Here is a 26,897-nt window from a genome sequence, read left to right as displayed (position 1 = left end):
GGGCACAGGCTGGGAAAAATCAATTTAATATATCTCTGACTCAGGGGCCAGAGTTCCTTATGAAGAGAGCCCAAAGGAGTGAAGCCTTAACCTGTCTGAGCCTCCTTGTCTTCATCTGTGAAATGGCAATAGCAGCCTCACTTCTGCCTACTTCACAGGGAAGCTCTGACTGGCCAATGGTAAGCACTTAAAAAAAATTATGAAGGAATGAATACATGGACCACAGGGGGGAAGCAGTGGCAAGCTGCAGGTGTCTTCCCCGAGTAACTGACTTGCTGTATGCTGACTTGCTGCCCATGAGACCTGATGTGAAGGAGGCCCACATCAGGCAGCCTATCGATGAGTGCTGAGTTGAGCAGACAGACTGAGTGGTGCAATGGTCAGCGCTTCACATCTGGGTAACGGGCACTCGTACTCACTTGGTGAGAGTATAAATGTATTGGTACAGCTCTTTTGGAAAATCACATAGTGCTAGCTATCACAGTGTTTAAAGAGCACAAAAATTCACCTAGCAGTTCCATTTATAGGAAATCATCCCCCAAATATTCTGGCTCAAGTGTGCCGAGATTTATATAGATAGTGTGTTCATTGCAACTGTTTGCAATAATGAAAAACTGGAAACAACCTAAATGGTCCTCAGTATGGGTGTACATAAGTAAATTGTGGCACATCTGTATTATGGACTATGTAGCTATTAAAAGGAACGAAGTAAATCTATATGTATTAACATGGAGAGGTCTCAGGATGTATGTAAGTAAACCAACAGAAAACCTCAAGTTGACGGGTATGCATTTAGTATATCAACATTTGTGGGCAAAAAAAACTGTATCTATGTATCTGCACAGGAAATATCTGGAAGGCTACACGCCAAAACTAAGATGATTAAATTAAATTAACCATCCTATTTGATAAAAGAGCTCCTATTTTAAGGCCAGAGGCCCTATCTGTAGTCTGGTCAAAGACATTGCGTGACTCAGAGAAACCTATTCACTTTTTTGAGCCGAAGCTTTCTCTTGTGTAAACCAATAATGATATTTACCTCTCAGTATTGTGATGGAGTGAGATGAAATAATGGTTATGAAAACCCCGGCTCTGAGCAGAGACAGCACATTATAGCAATCATGGAGGGCGACCGGAAGGAAGAGGCAGGAGCCCAGACCTTGAAAGGTTTGGCAAGGCCTGGATTTGGTTTGATTTTAGGCTGTCTCTTCCTAACATTCAACAGGCATTCACTTATTACGGGTGCAGTACAAAACCCGCAAGTGGGTTTTTTAACCACACATCTGCGCACGGAGGCATAGTGGAAGCCAGGCGCGTGCGCAAAGAGAGCATCTTCGGTTGCGCTTCGGCCACGTCCTACAACTCCCAGCATGCTCCGCACACGCGTCGGGCGCGTCGTCGACTGCTGACGTAGCTCTGTAGCGCGGGGAATTTCGAGTGGCAGTGGAGCGTGGGAGACCAGTCGGACCCTCCACCCTCTTTAGGGGAGGCCATGGACTCCCTAGTCGAGCCCCGGTGGCCTCCGGGCCTGGCAGTCATGAAGGTGAGTGCTTCGGGGAGGTCGGGGGCGTACGGCGTCCGCGGGAGGCGAGCCCCGCCTTGAGGAGGAGAAAGGACGAGGCGCCGGCGCCGAGCTGGGCCAGGATACCCGGCTCTGCTCTGCCACTTGCCACCGCGTAGATCTGGGCCTCAGTTTCTTCCTCTCCTGGGAATTACCGGGGACAGGCCTCGGCCCCTTATGGTGAGCCTAGGTTGGCTGTCGTATGGGACGGGGTATTCTGCCGTTCAGTCACAACAACCACAATGATATGGAGAGAAACACTCTAAACGGTGGAAACGACAGCGACACCTAATCCTTTCTTAGAGCTTACTGCCTGCCAAGCATTATGTAAACTCTCCCAGTACTTTAGTGAATAATCTCCCACAGTGACACCGGACACGGTTTGGAGTGGACCTTGCATCAGAAAACATTTATTTAATCACCTAGCAAAGCGGGCAGTCTCCTTTACATTCTCATTCATTTCTTCTAATTACCCTCAAGAAACCTAGTGCTACTTTGCCCTAATTCCTCCCTAACGTGTCCTAACTCTTGATAGTTGTGCATCCTCTCTTTTAAACAAAGAAATCAGGACTCACGTTTAGCACTAGCCTTTCATTTTATTGAAGTCTTTCACTCAAATAACATTGATTTCTGTGGCTACTTTGTTTTTGACAATGCATTCCTGTTTCCATGGGCGGTAGTGGTGAGTCCTGGATTCCTACTGTGTTTGGTCAAGAGCAAATACACCGTTCTGTACTAGCTAAGAACTAGCTATGTGATTATGTGATTATTTCCGTTTGTGACTGAGCAAAATCACGTTCTCCTTCTGTTGCTCAGTTTTGTAAACTAGGGATTATGGTATCTGCCCCACTGACTCCTAAGGTGACTTTGAGGATTAAGTGAAGGGACTCGGGGGAGGTTAAAGTAAGTATAAGGCCTTGTTCTACTTGCCATCATCAGTGTCATCTACAGGGCTTGGTGACTGAAGATCTCCCCATGGAAGAGCTGACATTGTGGAAGGATCTGGGAAAGCCGTGGTTTTGCAGTTGTGCTGGCTTTGGCTCCAGTGTGCAATGGAGAAGAGCATCGATTTGAGTTCCAATGGTTCTGGGTTAAATTTAGTCTCTGCCTTCTATTTAACTGTGTGACCTTGATTCAGTTACTTAACCTCTCTGAGCCTGAGTTGCCTCAACTATAAACTGGAGACAGAAATAGTTTATAAGGTTGGTTAAATGAGTTGATGTGTGTGGATAGGGATCCTGTCTGGCTTATTCACTGTACCTAACACAATGCCTGGCACATAGTGGGTGCTCAAAAATTATTTGCTAATTGATTGAAGGTATCTAGAAAGTAGTAAGCATTAAATTAATATATCTTTATTATTATTATTAATGCTTAACATGTGTTAAGTATTTCTCCCCCTGCTTTTTATTTGTTGTCATGAAGATTATGAATTGGATAAGGGAAGTGAAAGCTTCCCCCTTCCACTTTCTCTAAGTTGAGGAAATCCTAGGGCATCCAGTGGACTGAAAATCTGTGCAAGAATGTTATAGCTCATCGGATGCGGTATCACTTCCACAGATCTTGCTCAGCACATCTGTCAGAACCACTCCTCCTCCAGGAGAGGATGGTGATAGAGAAGAAAGCAAATAGACCAGGTGCCAGGGCTTTGGCTTCTGGTCCTGCCTCTGCTTTTGATTGATTTTCAACACAGTCCTCTAGCTTTCTGTGTCAGTGGTAGCCTACCATCCAAAGTAATGGAAGATTTGGGCATTTGAATGTTTATTTCCCTGGTTCTACTGTAACAAAAATTTGTTTCTGACAGATTATATATGTAGAATGTGTATATAGTAGAAAAAAATTAAAATTTACAGTAAGATAAAGGAGGAAATGAAAGTTACCTAGCATCCTACCATCTAGAGAGACCCACTGTTTAACATTTTCTCTTATTGTTCTTCAGTTTTTCTCATGTGGGATCATGCACACACATACCCACAATGTGTATATGCATTTAAAATTTGGGATCACCTTGGAGTCAACCTCTCAGATTTGATACAACCCCTTATAAGCTCTATAGGCTTCATCTAAAAAATTGGCATATAGATGCTATAGACCTCCTAAGATTGTTAAGGAGATTAAACTACATAGTTCTGTTATTATGTATTATTGTTGTAGGTTTGTTCTCTGATTTTTTTTTGTTTGCATTAAAACATGAACATTTTTCCATACATTAATTATTCTTTGAAAGCATGTTTTCTTTAATGGCAACAGTATTTCATATGTGAACTATTAGAGACATTAGTCTTTTTGTTTGTTTGCATTTTTAAAAATTAGGTCATATACTCATATGGTTCAAAAAGTACGTGAAATAAAAAGTAAAAGTCTTCCTCCAAACTTGTCCCTCATCTGTCCAGTTTCCTGACCCCTTTGACCATTATTTGTTACATTCTTGTGTTCAGATTTGCATTCAGATTTATATTCTTATTCCCTCCTCCCTTTTTAACAAAAGGTCACAGACTGTGTGTACTGCCTGTACCTTACTTCCTTTTTTCACTTTTCTTGGCAGTCTTTCCGTATCAGTACATAAGAGAGCACGCTCTCACTCTCTCTCTCTCTCTCTCTTTTTTTCCTCTTAAATATCTGCTCAGTATTCTTTTGAATGAAATAACATTTTAGGGCTTCCCTGGTGGCGCAGTGGTTAAGAGTCCGCCTGCCAATGCAGGGGACACGGGTTCGAACCCTGGTCGGGGAAGATCCCACATGCCGCGGAGCAACTAGGCCCGTGTGCCACAACTACTGAGCTTGCGCTCTAGAGCCCGCATGCCACAACTACTGAAGACCACGTGCCACAACTACTGAAGCCTGCTTGCCTAGAGCCTGTGCTCCGCAACGAGAGGCCACCACAATGAGAAGCCCGCGCACCGCAACAAAGAGTAGCCCCCACTCGCCGCAACTAGAGAAAGCCTGCATGCAGCAACGGAGACCCAATGCAGCCAAAAATAATAAATAAATAAAATAAATGAATTTATAAAAAGAAATAACATTTTAAATGATTTAGAAGATTTTAGGTTGCGAGAGAGATGCTTTCCTGTTTGGGTTTCATTCCAGATGGATGCACACCTATCTGACTTTGCAGATTGCCTGCCTCTTCCCCTCCTTCTGCTGTCACTGGCGCCAGCTCTTTCCAGGGCTTCCTCATCTGGCTCCACCGTGTAGTACCGTACAGTACTGAGCAGAAAGCACTGGACTGACGGCCAGTAGACCGGAAGTTTTGTCCTGGCTTGACTCATGTGCTGTGAGCCTGCTCTGGATACAAGTTTACTCATTTGTGAAGTAAGGGTTTTAACTAGATAATTTCTAGTGTTTCTCTTTAATATCCTCTGATCTGGTTCTTACCCTGTGTGGTGAATGGCTGCCGGTACCTTTCACCCAGCAGTGACAGTGGACCAGGGAATGGGGTCTGAAGAGGAGGAGGCTTGGAGGAGGAACTGGAAATACATGGCAAGTAGAAGAGAAATAGAGTAGCCCTTTTGTGAAGGGCTGGCAACATGGAGTGGGAATCTGTAGCGTCAGCTTCATCTTTCTGAAGTGTTCTCCGTAACCTAAGATTTGAATAAGTCATATGGGGGAGGTTTTCTCTCCCCTGCAGTTTATGTGGACTTAGCTTTTGAGTTTGAATATTTGACAAAGAAGTATTATTAAATTATTTTTTTAGGGGATGGAGAAGGAGTTCTGTGGCAGATGTTCCAGTCTTGGTGGCTTTCTGATAGGTGTGTATGTATTTGTGCATTTCAGACAATAGATGATTTGCTGCGCTGTGGAATTTGCTTTGAATATTTCAACATTGCAATGATGATTCCTCAGTGTTCACATAACTGTAAGTATGTATTGTTTCTCTGAGTTACAAAAATGTGGTTTTTTTATATAATGTATTATTTTAACACCAAAGGTAAGTACACATATATTATTTATTTCTCACCTTTAGCTCCTCTATCTTGAAGTTTTAGCAAGGTCTTTTCCATGACCTTCCTCTTAAATATTGAATATTTTTTACAAGGCTCCTATGTTTTCTACCACCTCCCTCTTGGATACTTTTATGCCTTTTGTAACATTTACAGGAATAGAGATATTGATCACTATATATTGTTATTTGCCCGGCACTTTTGGATGTTAAATTTCAGATTTTTCATTTTTAGCAGTATAAGAGATAGGTGGTTCAACTAAGTAGTCCTTGGCGTAGAGTTTTAAAGTTTAAAAATTCCACTGGGAGAGTTCTACAACTGAAGAGCATTACAGACAGTTTTATCACTTAACTTGCTGTGTGATGGTGGGAAGACTCATATATTGAAATGTGCTTGTACTTCTCTTCATGAGTCTAGTATGTACATATTTTTTATACTGTAGTTTGACGTATTTAGTGCATGGGGTGCACTTGTCATTGTTCTGGATCTAGCCATCAGTTTATGGGTTATCTAGGCTTATGATCGTTCTTATTCTCTATTTTCGAGTTGATTTGCCTTGGAAAGTTAAAAAATAAGTTAGGCTTAAAAAATGGTGTTAGTGGATAGTAGTAGCTTTGGTGAAAAAGTTTCCATTGGGAAGACATAATAAGCGGATGGTGGTGGTAGCAACATGGGCATTAGAGATAAACTTGGGCTTGACTCTTAGCTCCCCACTTATTAGGTGGGTGAGATTGCAAATGCTCAACATTTCTTCAGATGTGAAACCCTGGTGAGTAGTTTCTGCCTTAGGAGATGGTTGTGAGAATTAAATGTACAGAGTCCAGTGTCTGGCACGTTATAGGACCTTAATAAATCTTAGTTTCCTTCTAGGCTAGATTCATATTAGGAACCAAGATAAGTTTTGGGGATTGTTTCTAAATATGTGTTAAAATCACCTTTATTTAGGTATGATTTATATGTAGTAAAAGGCATCCATTTTAAGTGCGCAGTAAAATGTACAAGTGTCAACGAGTTTCAACAAATGTTTATACCATGTAATGACTACAATTAAGATATTAAACATTTCTATCACTTGATAGAGTTCTCCCCATTATCAGTCAGTGTGGCCCCAGGGAATTATATGTGGGTCTGTTTCTGGATTCTCTTCTATTTCATTGATTTTTATGCCTATCCTTGTGCCAGTACTACACTGTCTTAATTACTGTAGCCTTCTAGTAAGTCTTCAAGTCAAGTATTGTAACTACTCCAACGTTGTTTTTCTTTATCAAGATTGTTTTGGTTCTTTTAGGATCTTTGCATTTTATATGCATTTCAATATAAATTTTAGAATCAGGTTGTCAATTTCTACCAAAAAAAGCCTGCTGGGATGTTCCTTGGGATTGCACTAAATCTAGAGATCCAGCTGAGGATATATGACTTCTTTTTTTTTTTGAGATTTATTTATTATTAATTTATTTTTTATTTATTTTTGGCTGCATCGGGTTTTAGTTGCAGCACGCGGGATCTTTGTTGAGGCACGCGGGATCTTTCGTTGCGGCATGCAGGCTTCTCTCTAGTTGTGGTGTGCAGGTTTTCTCTCTCTAGTTGTGGAGCACAGGCTTCAGGGCACATGGGCTATGTAGTTGTGGGGTGCAGGTCCAGGACGCGTGTGCTCTATAGTGTGTGGCACTCAGGCTCTAGTTGAGGCACGTGAGCTCAGTAGTTGTGGCACGCGGGCTTAGTTACCCTGCGGCATGTGGGATCTTAGTTCCCTGACCAGGGATCGAACCTGCGTCCCCTGCATTGTAAGGCGGATTCTTTACCACTGTACCACCAGGGAAGTCCCTATGACATCTTAACAGTGTTGTCTTCAATGTAAGAATGTTGTCCTAAATTAGAAGTAAATCCCAGAAAATAGTCAGTATTATCTTAAAGCAAAAGGACAGCTTTATTGTTTGCAAGGTTTGCAGACGGGATATGCAGCCTTTGGCTGTAACCTAAAGTACCTTTGGGCGTAGGGGGTAAAGAGAGTGAGGGATTTTTAAAAACAAAAACTGTAGAAGTCACTTTTGGGAGACTTGCAAAGAGGATTGGCTGACCCCTGCAGCCTGACCACAAGTCCTTGAAGCTTGACTATAGTTTTTTTTTTTTTTTAAATAAACTTATTTATTTATTTATTTATTTTTGGCCGTGTTTGGGTCTTCGTTTCTGTGCGAGGGCTTTCTCCAGTTGCAGTGAGCGGGGGCCACTTTTCATCGCGGTGCGCGGGCCTCTCACTGTCGTGGCCTCTCCCGTTGCAGAGCACAGGCTCCAGACGCGCAGGCTCAGTAGTTGTGGCTCACGGGCCCAGTTGCTCCGCGGCATGTGGGATCTTCCCAGACCAGGGCTCGAACCCGTGTCCCCTGCGTTGGCAGGCAGATTCTCAACCACTGCGCCACCAGGGAAGCCCCCCTGTGCTGCTTTTAATATTTTTTTCTTTGAATTTAATTTTTGTTAGTTTGATTAATATTTGTCTTGGTGTGTTTTTCCTAGGTTTATCCTGTATGGGACTCTCTATGCTTCTGGGACTTTCCCATGTTAGGGAAGTTTTCAACTATAATCTTTTCAGATATTTTCTCAGACCCTTTCTTTTTCTCTTCTTCTGGGATCCCTATAATTCGAATGTTGGTGTGTTTAGTGTTGTCCCATAGGTCTCTGAGATTGTCTTCAGTTCTTTTCATTCTTTTTTTCTTTTTTCTGCTTCTCGGCAGCTATTTCCACCATTCTGTCTTCTAGCTCACTTATTTGTTCTTCTGCCTCGGTTATTCTGTTATTGATTCCTTCTAGTGTATGTTTCATTTCAGTTATTGTGTTGTTCATCTCTGTTTGTTCTTTAGTTCTTCTAGATCTTTCTTAAACATTTCTTGTATTTTCTCGATCCGTGCCTCCATTCTATTTCCGAGATTCTGGATCATCCTTACTATCATTACTCTGAATTCTTTTTCAGGCACATTGCCTGTTTCCTCTTCATTTATTTGGTCTTGTAGATTTTTACCTTGCTCCTTCATCTGTGACATATTTTTTTTGCCATCTCATTTGTTTTTTTTTTTAATGAGTGGGATTGTGTTCCTGTTTTACTGGTTGTTTGGCCTGAGGCTTCTAACACTGGGGTTTGTAGGCTATTGGGTAGAGCTGGGTCTTGGTGCTGAGAGGAGGAACTCTGTGAGACCTCACTCCGATGAATATTCCCTCGGTCTGAGGTTCTCTGTTAGTCCAGTGGTTCGGACTCGGAGCTCCCACTGCAGGAGCTTCGGCCCAACCCCAGACTTGTGAACCAAGATCCTGCAGGCTGCCTGGGTGCAAAACAAACAAACAAACAAAAACAACGATAACAAAGTAAAAAATAAAATTAGACTAGGAAACTAACAGATCTGTTAGGAAGAATATAAAAATAAAAATTTAGATGAATCAACAACCAGAATGCACAGTAGTACCATAACAGTAAAAAAGAGGAGGAGGGGGAAAAAAGAGTGCGGGGGAGGCCTTGGCTGTGGAGGGTGGGGTCTAAGCAAGGGTGAGCTTTGGGTGGTGGACGGGGCCAATGCTCAGGACCCACAGGGCTGGAAAAGGCCCTTGGGGCCTTGGGGGGTGGGGCTTAGGCTCAAGGAACAGAAGGGGCCCAGTGTGCCCCCCACCCCTGGTTTCAGAGGGCAGGGGACCTCACCTGGGAGCCCGGCAGGCTTCCTGGGCTCGAGTGGGCAGGACAAATGCCCTCCTCTCCTTTCCTCTCCTGCTCCTCTGGTCTGCGAGGGCCCCTCCCACCTGCCTCTCCTGATCTCCCTGGTCTCCCTCCTATGCCCCCAAGGACCCACGTGGCCTGGAGGAGGGTTTGGAGGGCAGGGGATCGGCCTGGGAGCTCAACAGGCTCCCCGGGCCCGAGTGGGCGGGTCAGTCGCCCTCTGCTCCTCTCCCGCTCCTCCCGGAGGGCCCCTCCCGCCTGCCTCTCCTGATCTTCCTTGCCTCAGGGGTGCTGATCCTGTCTGGCCTCCACTTCTCCTCCTCCCTCAGTCCCCCTGTGTCCTACCGGTTCACTTTGGGGTTCCTCCCATCTCCTTGGGCGTCAGAGTCCCCCACTAGCGGCTGGCGGGTGCCCTAGTTGTGGGGAGATGCTAACTCTGTGTCTTCCCACACCACCATCTTGACTCTGCCCTCTAATTTCATTCTTTTACATGTAACTATCCAGTTTTTCCAGCACCACTTTTTTTGAAGATAATGTCTTTTCCCCATTATATATTTTTGCCTTCTTTATCATAGATTAATTGATGATAAGTGCATGGGTTTATTTCTGGTCTCTCTTTTCTGTTCCACTGATCTATGTGTCTGTTTTTGTGCCAGTACCATGCTGTTTTGATTACTGTAGCATTGTAGTATACTCTGAGGGAGCGTGATACAACCAGCTTTGGTCTTTTTTCTTAAGACTCCTTCAGCTACTTGGGGTCTTTTATGATTCCATATAAATTTTAGGATTGTTTGTTCTATTTCTGTGAAAATGCCATGGGTATACAACTGTGTACTTCTGTTCCCCCCCTTCTGTCATCCTGTTGTTGTCTTTCCTTTTATGATGTGCACATATACCACAGACAATACATTGTTATTATGTTTGCTTTATTTATTTACTTTCTATAAGTTTACGTATTTATTTATTTACTTTTGGCTGCGTTGGATCTTCGTTGCTGAGCGCGGGCTTTCTCTAGTTGCAGCGAGTAGGGGCTACTCTTTGTTGCGGTGTGTGGGCTTCTCATTGCGGTGGCTTCTCTTTGTTGCAGAGCACAGGCTCTAGGTGCACAGCCTTCAGTAGTTGTGGCACACGGGCCCAATAGTTCTGGCTTGCGGGCTGTAGAGCTCAGGCTCAGTAGTTGTGGCGCATGGGCTTAGTTGCTCCGCGGCATGTGGAATCTTCCCGGATCAGGGCTCAAACCTATGTCCCCTGCATTGGCAGGCGGATTCTTAACCACTGCACCACCAGGGAAGTCCCTGTATTTGCCTTAGACAGCTCATTTTCTTTTAAAACAAATTTAAAAATGACAAAGTAGTCTTTTATATTTAGACACATTTATCATTTCTTATACTCTCCTTTGTATACATCAACGTTTTCTTCTTATGTCATTTATATTTTCTCTGTTGCATTTCTTGTAGCACCAGTATGCTGCTAAAGAATTCTCTCAGCTTTTGTTTCCCTGAAAAAATTTCATTGCTTTTTGAAAGGTGTTTTCAGTGGGCATGCAGTTCAAATTAAAATTTTTCTCCTTTCTGAGTGTCAATTCTACAATTCAAAAATTCTACAATTTTCTGACTTGACTAGTTTCAGATGAAACCAGGTGTGTTAGGTTTTTTTTTGTTACAGCTTTCTGTATATAATGTGCCTTTTTTCTTCTGACTGCTTTTCAGATTTTCTCTTTATTACCAGATTTTAGAAATTTGTAATGTGCTTTAGTGTGATTTACTTTGTGTTTGTACTGCTTGTGGTCCATTGAACTGCTTCAGTTTATGGGTTTATATTTGGAAAAAATTTAACACTTTTTCTTTGAGTATTTTTCTGTTTACACACCCACCTCCACACCTGAGCTCCAATTCAGATTACACTTTTTTAGACCTTTATTAACTTTATTCCACTGCTTTATGTTAATCTACAGACATTGAGGCTCTGTTTTTTTTTCTTTTCCTTTTTGGTAATCTCCCCACCCCCATCCTTTTTGTGCTTAATTTTGGATAATTTATATTGTTATGATTTCAAGTTTATTGATCTTTTATTCTGCACTATCTCATCAACTGTTAGTCTCATCCAGTGAAATTTTCATTTTAGATATTGTATTGTTCCTCTCTAGAAATTTTACTTTTTTAGTATCTTCCATTTCTTTCCTCATTAGGTTCGTGTGTGTGTCTGTTTTATTCCTTGAATATATTGAACATATTCTAATAGCTAGTTTAACCTCACTGTCTGCTAATCCGTTATCTCTGTTGTTTCTAAAACTATCTATTGATTGATTCCATCCCCCCCCCCCACACACACACTTCTGGTTATAGAGCACATTTTTTTTTGCTTCTTTGCATTTCTGGTAATTTTTGATTGGATGCTTTCCATTGTAGTTTTCACATTTTTGAGTGTTTAGATTTTGTTTTACACTTTATTGGAGTGTTGGGTTTTGTTGTGGAAGGCAGTTAAGTTACTTGTGGATCAGATTGGTTCTGTCAAGTTTTGTTTCTAAGCCTTGTCATGATGAATCTAGAGTAACCTTTTTTATAGGACTATAGTGGGGGGAGGGTGAGAAACACATAACATAAAACCTTCTCCATTAACAAGTTGGTAAATATATAGTATAGTATTGTTAACTATATGTGCATTGTTGTACAGCATGTCTTTAGAACTTTTTCATCTTGCATGACTAAAATTCTATACCCATTGCACAACATTTACCCTTTTCTCCCTCCCCCTGGCCCTGGCAACAACCATTCTGTTTTCTGCTTCTATGAGTTCATTTAGATACTGCATATAAATATAATCATGCAGTATTTGTCGTTCTGTGATTGGCTTATTTCACCTAGCTTAATATCCTCGAGGTTCATCCATGTTGTGGCATATGACAGAATTTCCTTCTTTTTTAAGGCTGAATAATATTCCATTTTATGTCTAGAGCACATTTTTTCTTAATCTGTTCATCCACTGGTGGACACTTGGGTTGCTCCCTCCTTTTGGCTCTTGTGAATAATGCTGCTGTGAACACAGGAGTGCAAATATCTCTTTGAAATTCTGTTTTCAGTTCTTTTTGATAAATACCCAGAAGTGGGTTGTTGGATCATATGGTAACTGTATTTTTAATTTTTTGAAATGCCTCCATACTTTTTTCCATAGTGACTGCACCATTTTACATTCCCATCAACAGTGCACAAAGGTTCTAATTTCTCCACGCCATCACCAACGCTTGTTATTTTCTTTTCTTCTTTTTCTTTTTTTTGATAGTGGCTGTCCTAACAGATGATGTCATTATGGTTTTGATTTGCATTTCCTGGATGATTAGTGATGGCGACGATCTTTTCATATACCTGTTTGCCATTTGTCTTTGGCAAATGTCTTTGGAGAAATGCCTTTTCAAGTTCTTTGCCCAGTTTTAATCAGGTTACATGTTTTTTTGTTATTGAGTTACAGGCGTTTGTTGTATGTTTTGATATTTTTGGATATTAACTCATCAGGTATATGGTTAGCAAATATTTTCTTATGTTTCATAAGTTGTCCTTTTATTCTATTGATTGCAGAAGCTTTTTAGTTTGATGAAGTCCCACTTGTCTGTTTTTGCTTTTATTGACTGTGCTTTTGGTATCATATCCAGGAAATCATTCCTAAGACTAATGTTATGAGGCTTTTTCCCTTTATTTTCTCCAGGCAGCTTTATAGTTTCAAGTCTGTATTCTTTTGCAGTGGAAATCCAGTTTTCCCAACACCATTTGTTGAAGAGACTGTCCTTTCCCCATTGTGTACTCCTGGCACCCTTTTCAAGGACCATTTGACTGCCTATGTGTGGGTTTATTTCTGGGTTCTCTATTCTATTCCATTGGTGTACATTCCTGTCTTTATGCTAATACCATATTATTTTGATTACTGTAGATTTGTAATATGTTTTGAAGTCTGGAAATGTGAGACCTCTAGCTTTGCCTTTCACATTATTTTGGCTATTCAAGGTCCTTTGTGGTTCCATATGAATTTTAGAATTGACTTACCTGTTTCTGCAAAAAATACCATTGGTATTTTGATAAGGATTGCATTGAATCTATGGATTACTTTTGTTAGTATGAGCATTTTAACAATGTTAAGTCATCCAGTCAGTGAACATGGAAGTGTCTTCTGCAGTTTCCTTCAGCAGTGTTTTATAGTTTTCAGTGTACTTGTCTTTTGCCGCCTTGGTTAAGTTTATTCCTACTTATGTTATTCTTTGTGGTGCTATTGTAAATGTGATTGTTTTCTTAATACCTTTTCTGGATTGCTAGTTTTAGAAGTGAAACTGAATTGTGCATTTTGATTTCGTATCCATCAACTTTGCTGAATTCATTTATTAGTTCTAACAATTTTTCTTGTGGTATCTTTAGAATTTTCTACATATAAGATTATGTCATCTGTGAACTGAGATAATTTTACTTCTTCCTTTCTGATTTGGATGTTCTTTATTTCTTTTTAACGTTTAATTGCTCTAGGTAGGACTTCAAATACTATGTTGAATAGAAGTGGCAAGAGTGGGCATTGTTGCCATGCTTCTGATCTTAATGGAAATCATTGGGTATGATATTAGCTGTGTGCTTTTCATAATGGCTTTTATTATGTTGAGGTAATTTCCTTCTAATTTTGTTGAGTTTTTTCTTAATCATGTAAGGGGTTGAATTTTGTCAGATCCTTTTTCGGCATCTATTGTGAGATGATCATATGATTTTTATCCTTATTCTGTTAGTGGTGTAGCACATTGATTTTTGTATGTCAGCCTATCCTTGCATCCCAGGAATGAATCCCACTGGGTCATGGTGATGATGCTTTTAATGTGTGGTTGAATTCAGTTTGCTAATATTTGTTGATGATTTTTCATCAGGGATATTGGTCTGTAGTTTTCTTGTAATGTCTTTGGTATCAGAATAATGCTTGCCTCATAAAATAAGTTCGGAAGTGTTTCCTTCTCAATTTTTATGAAATGTTTGAGAAAGATTGGTGTTAATTCTTTTAATGTTTGGTAGAATTCTGCGGTGAAGCCATCTGGTTGTGGGCTTTTCTTTGTTGGGAGATTTTTGATTACTGGTTCAGTCTATGCACTAGTTTGAAGTCAGTTCGTATTTTCTATTTCTTCATGAATCAGTCTTGGTACGTTCAACTTGTTGGTATATATTGTTCACACTAATCTCTTTTAACTCTTTTTATTTCTGTGGCATCAGTTTTAATGTCTCCTCTTTCATTTCTGATTTTATTTACTTGAGTCTTCTCTCTTTTTTTCTTAGTCTGGTTAAGGGTTTGTCAGTTCTGTCAGTCTTTTCAGGAACCAACTCTTAATTCCATTGATTTTTTTTTTCCAATTCTCTTTTGTTTATTTCTACTCTAATCTTTACTATTTCCTTTCTTTCAGTAACTTTGGGCTTAGTTTGTTCTTTTTCTAGTTCCTTGTTATATAAAGTTAGGTTTTTATTTGAGATTTTTTTTCTTGTTCTTAGTGTAGTCATTTACTTCTATAAACCTCCCTCTTAGTGGTGCTTTTGCTGCATCCCTTAAGTTTTGGTGTGTTGTGTTTTCATTTTTTTAAACATTTTCTGATTTCCCTTTTCATTTCTTTTTTGACCCATTGCCTGTTCAGGAGTGTGTTAATTTCCACATGTTTGTGAATTTTCCTTTTTTTTCCTTCTGCTATTGATTTCTGGTTTCATTCTGTTATGGTCAGAAAAGATACTTGATGTGATTATTTTGTGACTCAACATGTAATCTCTCCTGGACAATGGTCTGTGTGCACTTGAAAAGAATGTGTGCTCTGCTGATGTTCTGTATATGTCTATTAGATGCCTTGGGTTTATAGTATTGTTTAAATCCTCCGTTTCCTTATTGATCTTCTGTCCTATCCATCATTGAAAGTTGAGGCATTGAAACCTTCTACTATTATTGTTTTACTCTCTGTTTCTCTAGTTCTGTTGGTGTTTGCTTTGTGAGTTTGGGTGCTTTTTTATGGTGTCCTATAAGTCCCTTAGGCTTCTTCTTTCTTTTTCCTTTTTGTGCCTATGAATGAATAATTTCAGATGACTTGTCTTTAAGTACATTGATTCTTTCTTCTGCTTGATCAAGTCCACTGCTGAGCTCTTCTGGTAAATTTTTCATTTCAATTACAAGTATCCCCTGCTTTTCAAAAGTTTGCTTTATAACACTTCCCTTTTATGAAAGACCTACATTAGGACCAATTTCCACTAACCAAAAGAAATCTGAAGAGGATTTTCACTTTTACAAAAGAAAGGCAGAAGGTGAAAATAGCCTTCAGTATTTTTGTTGAAGTGACTGTAATAGAAGCGGTGTGCACCCTGAACAGCGAGAGTGGCATCCCTGGCGACTACACTCAGCATCGCAGCATCAAGCCACCATAGCTTGGAACTGTGTCTGTGAGTATCTGTGTTTCATCTCGCTTTATTTTGTGCATCTTCACTTTTTCACTTTATGCCATTTCAGCTTACCAAAGTTTTCACAGGAACAGTCAACTTTCAGATGGTGGGGGAAACCCGTATTATATTCTTCATCTCCAGAATTTCTGTTTGGTTCTCTTTTGTATTTTGTGTCTGCGTTGATACTTTCGTTTTGTTCATGCATCATTTTCCTTAGTTCATTGAGCATCTTTATGATGGTTATTTAAAATTTTTTGTCAGGTAATTCATACACATCTGTTTTTTTAGGATTAGTTTCTGGAAATCGGCCATATTTTCCTGTTTCTTTGTATGCCTTGTTGCTCTGTTGGGATCCATGCATTTGAAAAAAGAGTCACCTTGCGCAGGATTTACAGACAAGCTTCATATAGGGAAAGCCAGATGTTCCTGCACTAACTCACCAGCCAGCCCAGCTAGAGATTCTGGGGATCCCTTAAACCTTTTCTGTGGTTGGATCTTCTCTAGACTTATGAGTATAATTAGAGATGTTTTGCTGGTTTCTTTTTTCATTACTGTGTAATCTTTTGCTGCTTCTTGTATCTGTGGTACTGCAGAGCCTCTGGAATTGCAGCAAACTGCCCAGCTCTTTTTTGTTCCTAGTGGCCCCCGGGCACTAGAGTATGCCAGGTCCCATCAGAACTCCGAGCCAGGCAAGGTAGAAGCAGTCCCTTGGGCAGCCCCTTGGAAAGCTGAAATACTGGTTGCATCCTTCTCTCTTCTCTTTCTCTCCAAATGAGAAGCCACTGAGTTATATTGGCCTCCATCTGTACCGTGGGTCCTCTGGAGCAGTGTCACAGCTCTTTTTTGTTCTCGTTAGCCTCCAGGCATCTAGAGTATGACAAGTCTCTTCAGTACTGTGAGTTGGGTGAGATAGACACAAGTCCCTTGGGCAGCCCCCTGAAAAGCTGGAACGTTGGATGCACGTTCTTCCCCAAGAGAAGCTGAGAGGTGGGAATTTCTCCTGCTCACTCCCAGGGGAGGGGTAGTGGTGAATGAGTGACTACTCGTGCAAACCGTCACCTTTGTCCTCAGCGACTCCAACCTGGTCCCCTTTCTTGTCAGTGATTAGATTCAGGCAAGATGGAAACCAGTCCCTGGGGCAGCCGCGTGAAAAGTCTGAACATTTCATATGTGTTTCAGTCTTCTCTTGCTCCCTCCCCCGGAGTTGGGAGTGTCTTTCTGATTATGTGGTGCTGAGCCAGGGGTAGGAACTCTGGCAAGTGAGGGCCGCAAATTTTCTACTGGCTTTGATGTGGCTGGTTTTGTGCTTGCCTTGGGGTATAGGAGCATCTTAACTAGTATCTGGATTTCTCACAAAGGGAATTGGTTTATGTATTGTTGTTGATTTGTGTTTCCATGGGAAAAGCAGGGTCTGGCTTCCTGTTCTGCCATCTTGCTGACATCACCCACTCTCTATGGCTAATTTATTCATATACTAAGGTATGACGTTCTGGGGTTTCTACTCAATGCCCATGCGTTTAGTGAGGTTCCTCCAAACTGCCTGCTAGAAATTTCATGAACCCTTGGTGCTTTGTTACCTCTCCGGTTATTGTTGTTTCCCTGGAAGTTGATCTTTGTTTGGCCTTATGGATTTTCACGCCTGTGTATGTGCAGATTTGCATTCAGTCATAGAATCGAATGGATTTGTATTCATATTTCTGGAGGTCTCTCTGTATGTAGCATCTTTCTTTCTGGTACTCTGCCCTAGAAATTCTAGCTACCTGGATTGCCCTGAACTCTGATCTTTGTTTCTTCAGCTAGCAAGACTGATGGGCTTTTGGCTTTCCTCCCTGCACAGTGGTCCAAAGTCTGAAAATAGAAAGAGTTGTTTTATATTTTCCCCTAGTATTTTAGTTGTTTACAGAAGGAGGGTAATTCTGGATATTGGTTACTTTCTCATGGACAGAGATGGAAGTCTACTCTATATATTTTAATTATGTCATTTTAGGGAAGAAAGACTTGACTTTTTATGAATTCAGTGAACTCAGCTGAAAAATTAACCTTTACTTCCATTCTTTTTTTTTTTCATGTTTCTTTGTCACATACAGTTGTCACTGATGTCATTCTTTATCTAAGAGGAATTCAGTGGAGAATACTTCCAATAATGATAATTTATTTTACGAGCACTTATTTTTCATACTCTACCTGTCATGATTCAATAGGCATTTTCTACTAATCATCAGTTGTCACAGGTTCCCTCAAGACTAAAAGTTGCTCTGGGTCTGTAATTGTTTTAATGACACAAAAGCCCCCAGAGCTTAGTAGAAGCCAGACTTAGCTATCATGTTCTGCTGTCATCCTGGATTGACTAGAATTGGTGACCCAGAATCCTAGCCACTTTGCTGTTCCTTTCCTTAAACATTTCAGGATTTGTCATTTTAAATTCCTTTATTTGGTTTTCCTATGTTAGCTTTTTGGGTGTAAGTAATGAATACTGCATTTGCATATCTCCTGCTATTCAGGTTTGAGTGGGGTGCAGTGGCAGAATGCAGAACAGTTAAATTGATCCAAATTCATGCTATTAAAGAGTACATTTTGGGGGAGAGGGCCTGGACTTACTCCAATCCATAAAACACCATTAAGTGAGAATGTTCTCACTAGTAGATTGATCTGCTTAAGTGCCAATTTATGTTGCACTTGCAGTTTTTCTGACTTGATAATGGAAGATGCTCAAAATATTTACTGCTAGGTGAAATCATTGGCTTTTAGGCACTGTTAAATTACCACTATTTTAAAGATGGACCAGCCGTCATTTTTCTTTTTCTTTTGTGGATTTTTGACTCACAAAATTAATTGAGGCTTGTGTTGTAATAAAAAGCAGTTTACGGCTTCCCTGGTAGCGCAGTGGTTAAGAATCCGCCTGCCAATGCAGGGGACATGGGTTCGAGCACTGGTCTGGGAAGATCCCACATGCTGTGGAGCAGCTAAGCCCGTGTGCCACAACTACTGAGCCTACACGCCTAGAGCCCGTGCTCCACAGCTAGAGAAGCCACTGCAATGAGAAGCCCGTGCACTGCAATGAAGAGTAGCCCCTGCTGCCTGCAACTAGAGAAAGCCCATGCACAGCAACAAAGACCCAACACAGCCAAAAGAAACAAAAGCAATTTAATTTTACTAAAAAAAAAAAGTGTAATGTGAAATGTTCCATTTACTGACTTTTTCTAAATTAAGAGGCAATGTAAGATTCTTTTAGGCAAATAGTCAGTGTTATTCTTATCATTCTTATGAGGCAGCACTGTGAAGCAAGACGGGAGAAAAGAGATAGTTACACATACAGAAGGGACATATAGTTATGCAGAACTGCCCTTATGGAGATGCCGGAGTGCTGGTTGTTAGTTGGAGGCATGTTATTCTCTTATCAGCTAACTGGTCACTTAACACTGGACTTGGAGGCAGAGGCCAGCTTTCTCAGCTTTGAAAGGATCCTTTGAAAGCATCTCCTATACCTTTCAAACTTGGAACTGGATTTTCTTTTTTTAATTGGACACTTTAGAATTATTTTTGAGATGGTTTGTTTTCTCATAATATACTTAAGATCACATGCAAAATGGATTGGCTTAAGTTTTAGAAACTTGATTTTTACAGTCAGGATGCTATGCTCTTCTGATATATGAAAGCCAGCGGATGGCTGCATCCTGTTTGAGATTAGAAATACCTCCTTCCCCAGGCTTGCTTGTTTCTTTGAAACTACCCTTTATTTCATTGTTTTATTCTTCCCTCCCCCACCCTATACACACGGCTCATAGTTGGGCTTTTGGGTGGAAAAACAAACTTCACAGGTGATTTAAATAAAGCCAGCTAGGAATACACGGTTCAAAGTTCTTCAACTGCTCTACTTTGATTGAAATATCATGGTTGCTCACTAGAGAATAAATTATGCTGGTCTGCAGTTCACCAGTACATATTCGGTAGTAGACTGGTAGGTTGAAATTAAGCCAAGGGCTTGATCCACTTTGGACTAGTGTCTGGTTCTCCATGTGTAGAAAGAAAACGCGTATAAGATTATGCAGAAGAGAAAGCAGTAGCCTCATTTTACATACTCTGATACAAGTGATCCTGTTAATTAAGTACATATTGGTATTACATAGGTATATATAATAAGTGCATCTTATAAGCAAATTATAAATATTTTAAATAATTAGTTAGAAATATGTTAAAACTCGGGCTCTGGTACGTGCCTTTGCCACCTATTAATTCCATGATCTTGGGCAAGTTGGTTAAGCTGTATGCTGCATTTTCCTTCTTGTAAAATGGGACTAATAGTACCGACCTCAAGGTTGCTGTACGGATTGAAAGTGTTAATACAGCTAACATGCTTAAAACAGAGTGCACAGTATGTACACAATGTTATGTTAAATCGAATGAAATTGCCAATATTTGTCCTTTTTTGACTTACCAAAAGTTTCATATGGTTCAACCTAGTAAAAAAACATATTAATTAAAAAAAATAATTGTTGTTCAATCAGAATCACATATTATGGATGTGATTTACTGATCAAAATCCATTGAATTGGTATGAACGGGGCTAGAGCCTGGCAACTAAACTAAAGCCAACAATAATCTCCCCAAGTGACTCAGATGAGCAGCCAGGTTTGGGAATTCTTGACTTACAGTATCACTCAGGAGACTTTATATACTGTGGAGAGAATAACATTGATAGTCAAGAGAATGAGTCTAGAGAGGAATTTTGCCTCAGGATGAATCAGGATGAATTTCAGGTCTCATCCGCATCTGATTTAGGTGATATTTAGGTGAGAGTTTGGATTTCAGACTTTAGAGTTGATGTTGGGATGAATTACGACTTTTGGGATTGGTGGGATGGGGAGAATGTGTTTTGCATGTGAGAAGGACATGGATTTGGGGGGTAAGGGGTGAAATGCTATGGACTGAAGTGTCCCCCGCCCCCAGAATTCATAAGCCCTCAGCCCCAGTTTGATGGTATTTGGAGGTGGTGCCTTTGGGAGATGCCCCTGATAGTGGGATTAGTGCCCTCATAAGAAGAGATGTAGAAAAATAAAAAAAATAGAAGAGCTGTAGAAAGCTTGTTCTTTCTGCTCTGGCCATAACAGGACACAGTGAGTAGGCAGCTGTTTATGAGCCAGGAAGAGAGTCCTCACCACAAACCTATGATACTGGCACCTTGATCTTGAACTTCTAGCTTCCAGAACTGTGAGAAAAGAAGTTTCTGTTGTTTAAGCAAGCATTCTGTGGTATTTTTTATGGCAGGCAGAGCTAAGACACCTAATTCCTCCCTCCAGTCCTTTGTATCATTGCTATCATTCATTTTACTTACACATAAGCATATGTATATTTACATAAGCATAAATAATCTCATTTGCTGCTATTATTATTTTGAACAAACTATTATCTGTTATATCAATTAAGAATAAGAAAAAAAAGTTTTAATTTTACCTGTAATTATTCCTTCTGGAATTGCTCTTCTTTTCTGTATGTGGATCCAAGTGTCTGGCTTATATTATTTTTCTTTTCTCTGAAGAACTTCTTTTTTTAACATTTCTGGCAATGTCAGTCTAGTGGGAGCACATTTCCTTATTTATTGTTTGTCTGAGAAAGTCTTTATTTCTCTTTCACTTTTGAGGGATCATTTTGCAGAATATAAAATTCTAGGTTGATGGGTTTTTTCTCTCCTGCTTGCATGGTTTCTGAGAAATCAGATTTAATTCTTATCTTTGCTCATCTGTAAGTAAGGTGTTTTTTCCCCTCTGGCTTTTTCCAAGATTTTTTCTTTAGTTTTGATTTTCCACAGTTTGAATGTGATATACCAAGTTGTGGGTTTCTTGGCATTTTTTCTACTTGGTATTCTTTTGGCTGCTTGGATCTGTGGTTTGGTGTCTGACAATCTGAGGGAAATTCTCAGTCATTAATGCTTCAAATATTTCTTGCTTTCTTTCTCTTTTTCTTCTCTTTCTGGTATTGTTATTACGTGTATGTTACACCTTTTATAGTTGTCCTGCTACAAAATGTTCTTGAATATTGTTCTGTGGGGTTTTTTTTTTTCCAGTCTTTTTTCTTTTTGCTTTACCGTTTTGGAAGATTTTATTGCGATATCCTCAAGTGCAGTGATTTTTTTTCCCTCAGCTGTGTCCTGTCTACTAATGAGCACATGAAAGACATTCTTCTACAGTTTCTCATCTCTAGCATTTCTTTTTTTGATTCTTCCTTAGAATTTTCACCTCTTTTTATACGTTACCCATTTCTTCTTGCATGTTGTCTGCTTTGTCCAGTAGAGCCCTTAGCATCTTAGTCATAGTTGTTTTAAGTTTCTGGTCTGATAATTCCAACATTCCTGCCATATCTAACTATGCTAATGATGCCTGCAGTTTCTTCAAACTGTGTTTTTTGCCTTTTAGTATGCCTTATAATTTTTTCCTAATAGTGGGACATGATGTACTGGGTAAAAGCAAGTGTAGTAAATAGGGCTGTAGTAATGTGTCATGAGATTGGGGGGTGCTGGGTAGCATTCTATATTCCTACAATTAGGTCTGTTTCTTAGTGAGCCTGTGCCCTGGACTGTGAACTTCACAAGTGGTTCTCAATTTTTTACCCCCTTAGGTGGGACAGGATGGCTAGAGGTAGCTGGAGTTGGTTATTTCCCATCCCCCAGGTTAGCTGGGCTCTGGTAATAGCCCAATAGAATAGGCTCCAGTAAAACTGTTTCTCTTGAGGTTAGGCCTTGTTAAGAAGAACACAGTGCTCTCATGTATTTCAAAATGATTTACTTTTCCTCCTCTCCCTGCAGAAGAACTAGGGAATTTTTTTCTGATAGTCACTTTGAGAACCTGGTAGAACCCTTGGAGCAAAAACTCACATAACTGTCAGGCCTCCCCTCCCCAATGTCTGGGTCCCCATTGAGTTTTTAACTCTCAGACTTGTCCACACTGAGCTTCCAGCAATTTGTGAATTACAGTTCAGATTTTCCTATGCCAACACTGGTTCCAGCAGAACCTCTTTCTCTGGTTCCCATGGAAGTTTCTGCTCTGGTAAGTTGTATTTCTTTGTATCCATCCTGTCTGTCTCTTCAGTTTTGGAGGCAGCAGTTTGCCTCATAAGGTCACTTCTCTGATGGATCTAAGAAGAATTATTGATTTTTTTAGTTTGTTCAGCTTTTTACGTGTCATTAGATGGAGTGATGACTTCCAAGCTCCTTACGTGCCAAACTGGAAGTCCTCGTTTATTTGTCTTTGCTTCCCCAAAGAACTTCACTCGTTGCCTGATTTTTCTTTTTCATAATGTGTTTCATTGTTCCTGGGTGCTCTTACTGAGGCTGGCATGACTTGTTCACTTCCAGGATGTCTGTACCTGAAATCATACTGTCTCCTTCTCCTTAACTAAACTGAATCCTTTAATGAGGCCCCTTCACTAAGGTGAATTTGTGCCAATAGCAAATGGTACCAGTAAGGTACAATTGTATTAGTCACATTTTGGGAGATCATTTTATGCTGCCTTGGGTGTGAAGAATTAGTTCATGCCAATTCCCACTTAAATTGTTAAGACTTAATACATTGTCCTTAATACACTGAATTGTACTGTAATTGTCTCACGCTTTTTTAACTCCTTGAGGTCAAGAATCTTCCCTCTTTCTTTAGTGCCTGCCACAAAAGTATTTGTAAGTGTGGGATGAAGGATATCATTTACGAAGTTAAGATGTAGAAATCCCTAATTTGATAATCTGGGTATATATTGTTTCTTAACACATGTATAGATCTTATTTCAAAATTTATATTTTAGAATGTTAGGCAGTGGAGATATCTGACATGTTTATACAAATTCATCCTAGGTCTTACATGTATGTTTTCTTCATTTTACAGATGGAAGATACAGAGAGTGATACATGTTGCTTATAGAGTTGTGATATGCTAGGGACTCATAATTATTATTATTTGATATGTTTCCCTTCTCTAAAAATGCTATTTAATCGTATTTGCAAATGTGTAGAGGTACTAGAATTTTGAGATTATAATGATATACCTTAGATGATGGAAATAGTCTAGGGTTTAAGTCAGGTTTTGTTAGAAGTCAGAATCCAATAGTCTTATACAGCTTAAGTAATTTATTATGTTGCATTTGTGTTTTTGCAGACTGTTCTCTTTGTATAAGAAAATTTCTGTCCTATAAAACACAGTGTCCAACTTGCTGTGTGGTGAGTTTTTCTTTTCTTTTTTTTCTTTAAACTAACTGATTGGTGCAGATATTTCTGCTTCATGTATACACAAAAGCCCATGGGAAGATGTATAATTATTGAATTAAGCTATATCAAAGACCGTTTCAGGAAGGACTTATAAAATACATATATGGACAACTGGGCTTTGTTCAACTTTTCATAAAGATTTCTGATAACCTAAATGTATTTTAGGAAGAAAAAAACTAATTTTAAGATCAGGATATAGCACACTTTAAATCTTATGAACTGTGTTTTTATGGCTCCTCACTTTTTATAATTTCTCAACTTGGGTAGAAAATCTGATGGTAGGATCATTTATTTGCAAAAGATTGATGTTTAAGTATTTGTGAAGAAGGCAGAGATTCAGCTTAACTGACCCCTTACCTCTTTCCCAAACCAGACCTTCAGGGAAAACACCAAGAAATTTGTTAAAGTTTATGAAGCATTTTATGTAGTGGAAATAGGTGAAAAGGTACGTAAAAAGGGAAGGTAAACGTAAGTAGGAATAAAGAAAGAAGAAAAAGAGATAGTAAGGTCTGATAGAAAGGACACTGGGGCTAATTAAAGGGTTCGGGTTCTAGTTTGGTGCCTCTGGTAGGTACATGGTGTCAGGATGTCACTGAACTTGTTTGGCTCCCAAGTCTAAGCTCTTTCCAACTAGGGATGCTGCTGTCATCAAGATGGTATCATCACAGAGATAAAGTGTATGCCACTTACGCTAGATAGCTACTGGGTTTATCGTTTTCCTCTTGCGTTCTTGAACACCAATCTTGTTTTTAAAGTCTCTTTGAGCACCTAAGGCTCCCGTGTTTTTACTTTAAAAGAGCATCTCTGTTCTGCTTTTCAGGAGAAATTTTTGGGAAAGCTGAGTGCTGGCATTTTGAAGAAGGATTCTTGCTCATATTAGGTTTTATCTTAGTACAGAGTACATATGTTTTTACCAGATGCTTTGGAGACTTTTTAATCAGACTTCCAGTCAGCAGATAGTGATTCACTGTTTTAAAATTCCGTATTAGTATGAGATGAATGAACTTTATTTTGAGGTTTTCCTGGAAGACTTAGTGGGATGGGGAATCTCAGGAAGATGAGACACACGTTTTCAAAAACAAGATTATGACGAGTTAATTATTGTTTCTGACCTTTTTCTATCTGTTGTTTTTCTTTTCTAGACAGTCACAGAGCCGGACCTGAAAAATAACCGCGTATTAGATGAACTGGTAAAAAGCTTGAATTTTGCACGGTATGATTTACTTTTGTGACTAATCCCTAACTGCTTTTGCCTTTTATATGTGTCCGCCCCTTTACTCTGTGCACTTTTCGGGATTAGGGAATGCAGGGCTGCATATTTGGGGGTAAAAGAAGGGATGCAACAACAGTCATTAATCACATACGGACAATCTAATCATAATAGGATTTTCTTCCTTTACTTAACAGAAAGTCTCCTGTTATGAAAAACAAGAGTTAAAATGTAGATTTGGGCACTTACTTTCGAGTATTTCAGAAATACTTCAGCTTTATCTTTTATTTTCCCTGCCCCAGCATTAGAATCAACCATTTTCCCAAGGAGCCCTGGTTCCTTTTATTGGAGAATGGCATTTAGAAATCAGGATCTGGAGCTGGGTATGCTCATTGTTACTGGGGTGCCATTGCTTCTAAACCCTCTCAGTGGACAGAGCTGGGTAGCATATGCATGTGTATGTGTACACACATATATGTATAATGGTTTCTGTGTCATATATTAATCCATTAATTCTTAATCCGATTTGCTCAGCATGTATAAAATGATGTGTAACATGAAATGCGTAATTGCTGGTGCTTTATAAAGTGTAGCTTTACTTCTTAACTGTCAAATGTATGATGGTGGTAGTCAGTGCTCACCCAGAGGGATTTAAAAAGGCATGTTTTATCAGACAATATCTTCAATTATTTTTAGTTTTAATCATGCAAGCCAAGCAGGAGTTTTTATTAGGAACATATTGTGTTTAGTTAACAGTTAGGTGCTCACATACTTAAGTACATGAATTCCAAGCTTGTTGGGACATTTTTGGAGGTTCATTACATGACTTCTAAAAATGTAAAGAGATTTCTTCCAGTAGAATTGCACATTTTTTCATTGTTTTGCATACTAAAAATGATCAGATTTAGTACTCTGAACTCACCTAATAAGGCATTTTAGAACTCAGCTGGTTGGTTATTTCCCTAGGCAGAGTCATAAGAAAGTGGTATACTTTCCTAGATTAAGACCCTCTGAGATTCTCTGGTGCTCATAATTAAAGTGATTGCTTTTATTTTAAAGTCTTTCACCAGTTAGATATTGAAGTTGATAAGAAAAGATGCAGACATGTATTTAGAAAGGAATTGATCGGCTGTTTGCTTTTCTCTGAGGCAGTAAAATTGTATCTCATGGCTTATTTTTTCCTCAGCTGGTATTGAAAGCATAACAGCCTCCCTGCTAGGAAAAAGGGAGTGTTAAGAAGAACAGCATCTGTTTGTTGAAGATAAATGATCAGCATCTTTGGGTTCATAGACCCTTTGGTAACTTAAAGGAAGGCCTTGGAATGATTGCGTTCTCTCCTCTCCTCCCTCCCCAAAGAAATAGGCTATTTAAATATTCTTTGTAGTGGGTGTGGCGGGGTAGGAAGCATTCTTTGTAGATTTGGGACGGATTTTATCATTTGTTTCTCCCTCTGTTTGCCTTCTTGGAATTGCTTTATGGGGAACATTTCTTGGACGTTTGTCATATCTAAAGTGCTGTGGTACTTCATTTGCAAAATTAGTAGGGATGAAATTCAACGTAATCGGTTTCATTACTTGTTCGAAATTTGGTTTAAGATCAGTGAGGGAGGAAGTTTAATTTTATGAGTAAAATGTAAGTTATTTATATTGTTTATTGATTTTATTTCTTCCTGTGCTTCCCATCGGTCATTGCCATTTTATGATATTATGATTTTTAAAAATTTAATATCCTAAACTGAATAACAAAAGAGTACTGGAAATAATTCCAGAGGTTTTCAGGCACAAGGCTGACATGAGGATCTTACATTTTTTT

At 39.6% G+C, this 26,897-nt stretch overlaps 1 protein-coding gene across 6 annotated transcripts in view; it reads left to right on the top strand.

Moving 5' to 3' along the window:
* Nucleotides 1–1,410: 1,410 nt before the first annotated feature.
* The window catches only part of RAD18 (RAD18 E3 ubiquitin protein ligase), a 99,844-nt gene continuing 74,357 nt past the window's right edge, over nucleotides 1,411–26,897 (top strand). For 2 of the 6 annotated variants that reach the window (XM_059937723.1, XM_059937729.1), the window contains exons 1-4: nucleotides 1,411–1,543; nucleotides 5,336–5,417; nucleotides 23,766–23,827; nucleotides 25,018–25,088. In XM_059937723.1, coding sequence (XP_059793706.1) covers nucleotides 1,493–1,543; nucleotides 5,336–5,417; nucleotides 23,766–23,827; nucleotides 25,018–25,088 — 266 coding nt within the window. In that variant the 5' untranslated portion in view covers nucleotides 1,411–1,492. Of the gene's footprint in view, nucleotides 1,544–2,512; nucleotides 2,764–4,648; nucleotides 4,874–5,335; nucleotides 5,418–15,544; nucleotides 15,628–23,765; nucleotides 23,828–25,017; nucleotides 25,089–26,897 lie in introns of those variants that run through there. The other 4 variants (XM_059937724.1, XM_059937726.1, XM_059937725.1 and 1 more) reach the window with 4 other exon arrangements.

Source organism: Balaenoptera ricei, chromosome 11 (assembly GCF_028023285.1).
Source record: "Balaenoptera ricei isolate mBalRic1 chromosome 11, mBalRic1.hap2, whole genome shotgun sequence".
Classification (NCBI taxonomy): Eukaryota; Metazoa; Chordata; class Mammalia; order Artiodactyla; family Balaenopteridae; genus Balaenoptera; species Balaenoptera ricei.
The sequence above is the reverse complement of the archived record's forward strand: the minus strand, read 5'-3'. Positions and strand labels throughout refer to the sequence as shown.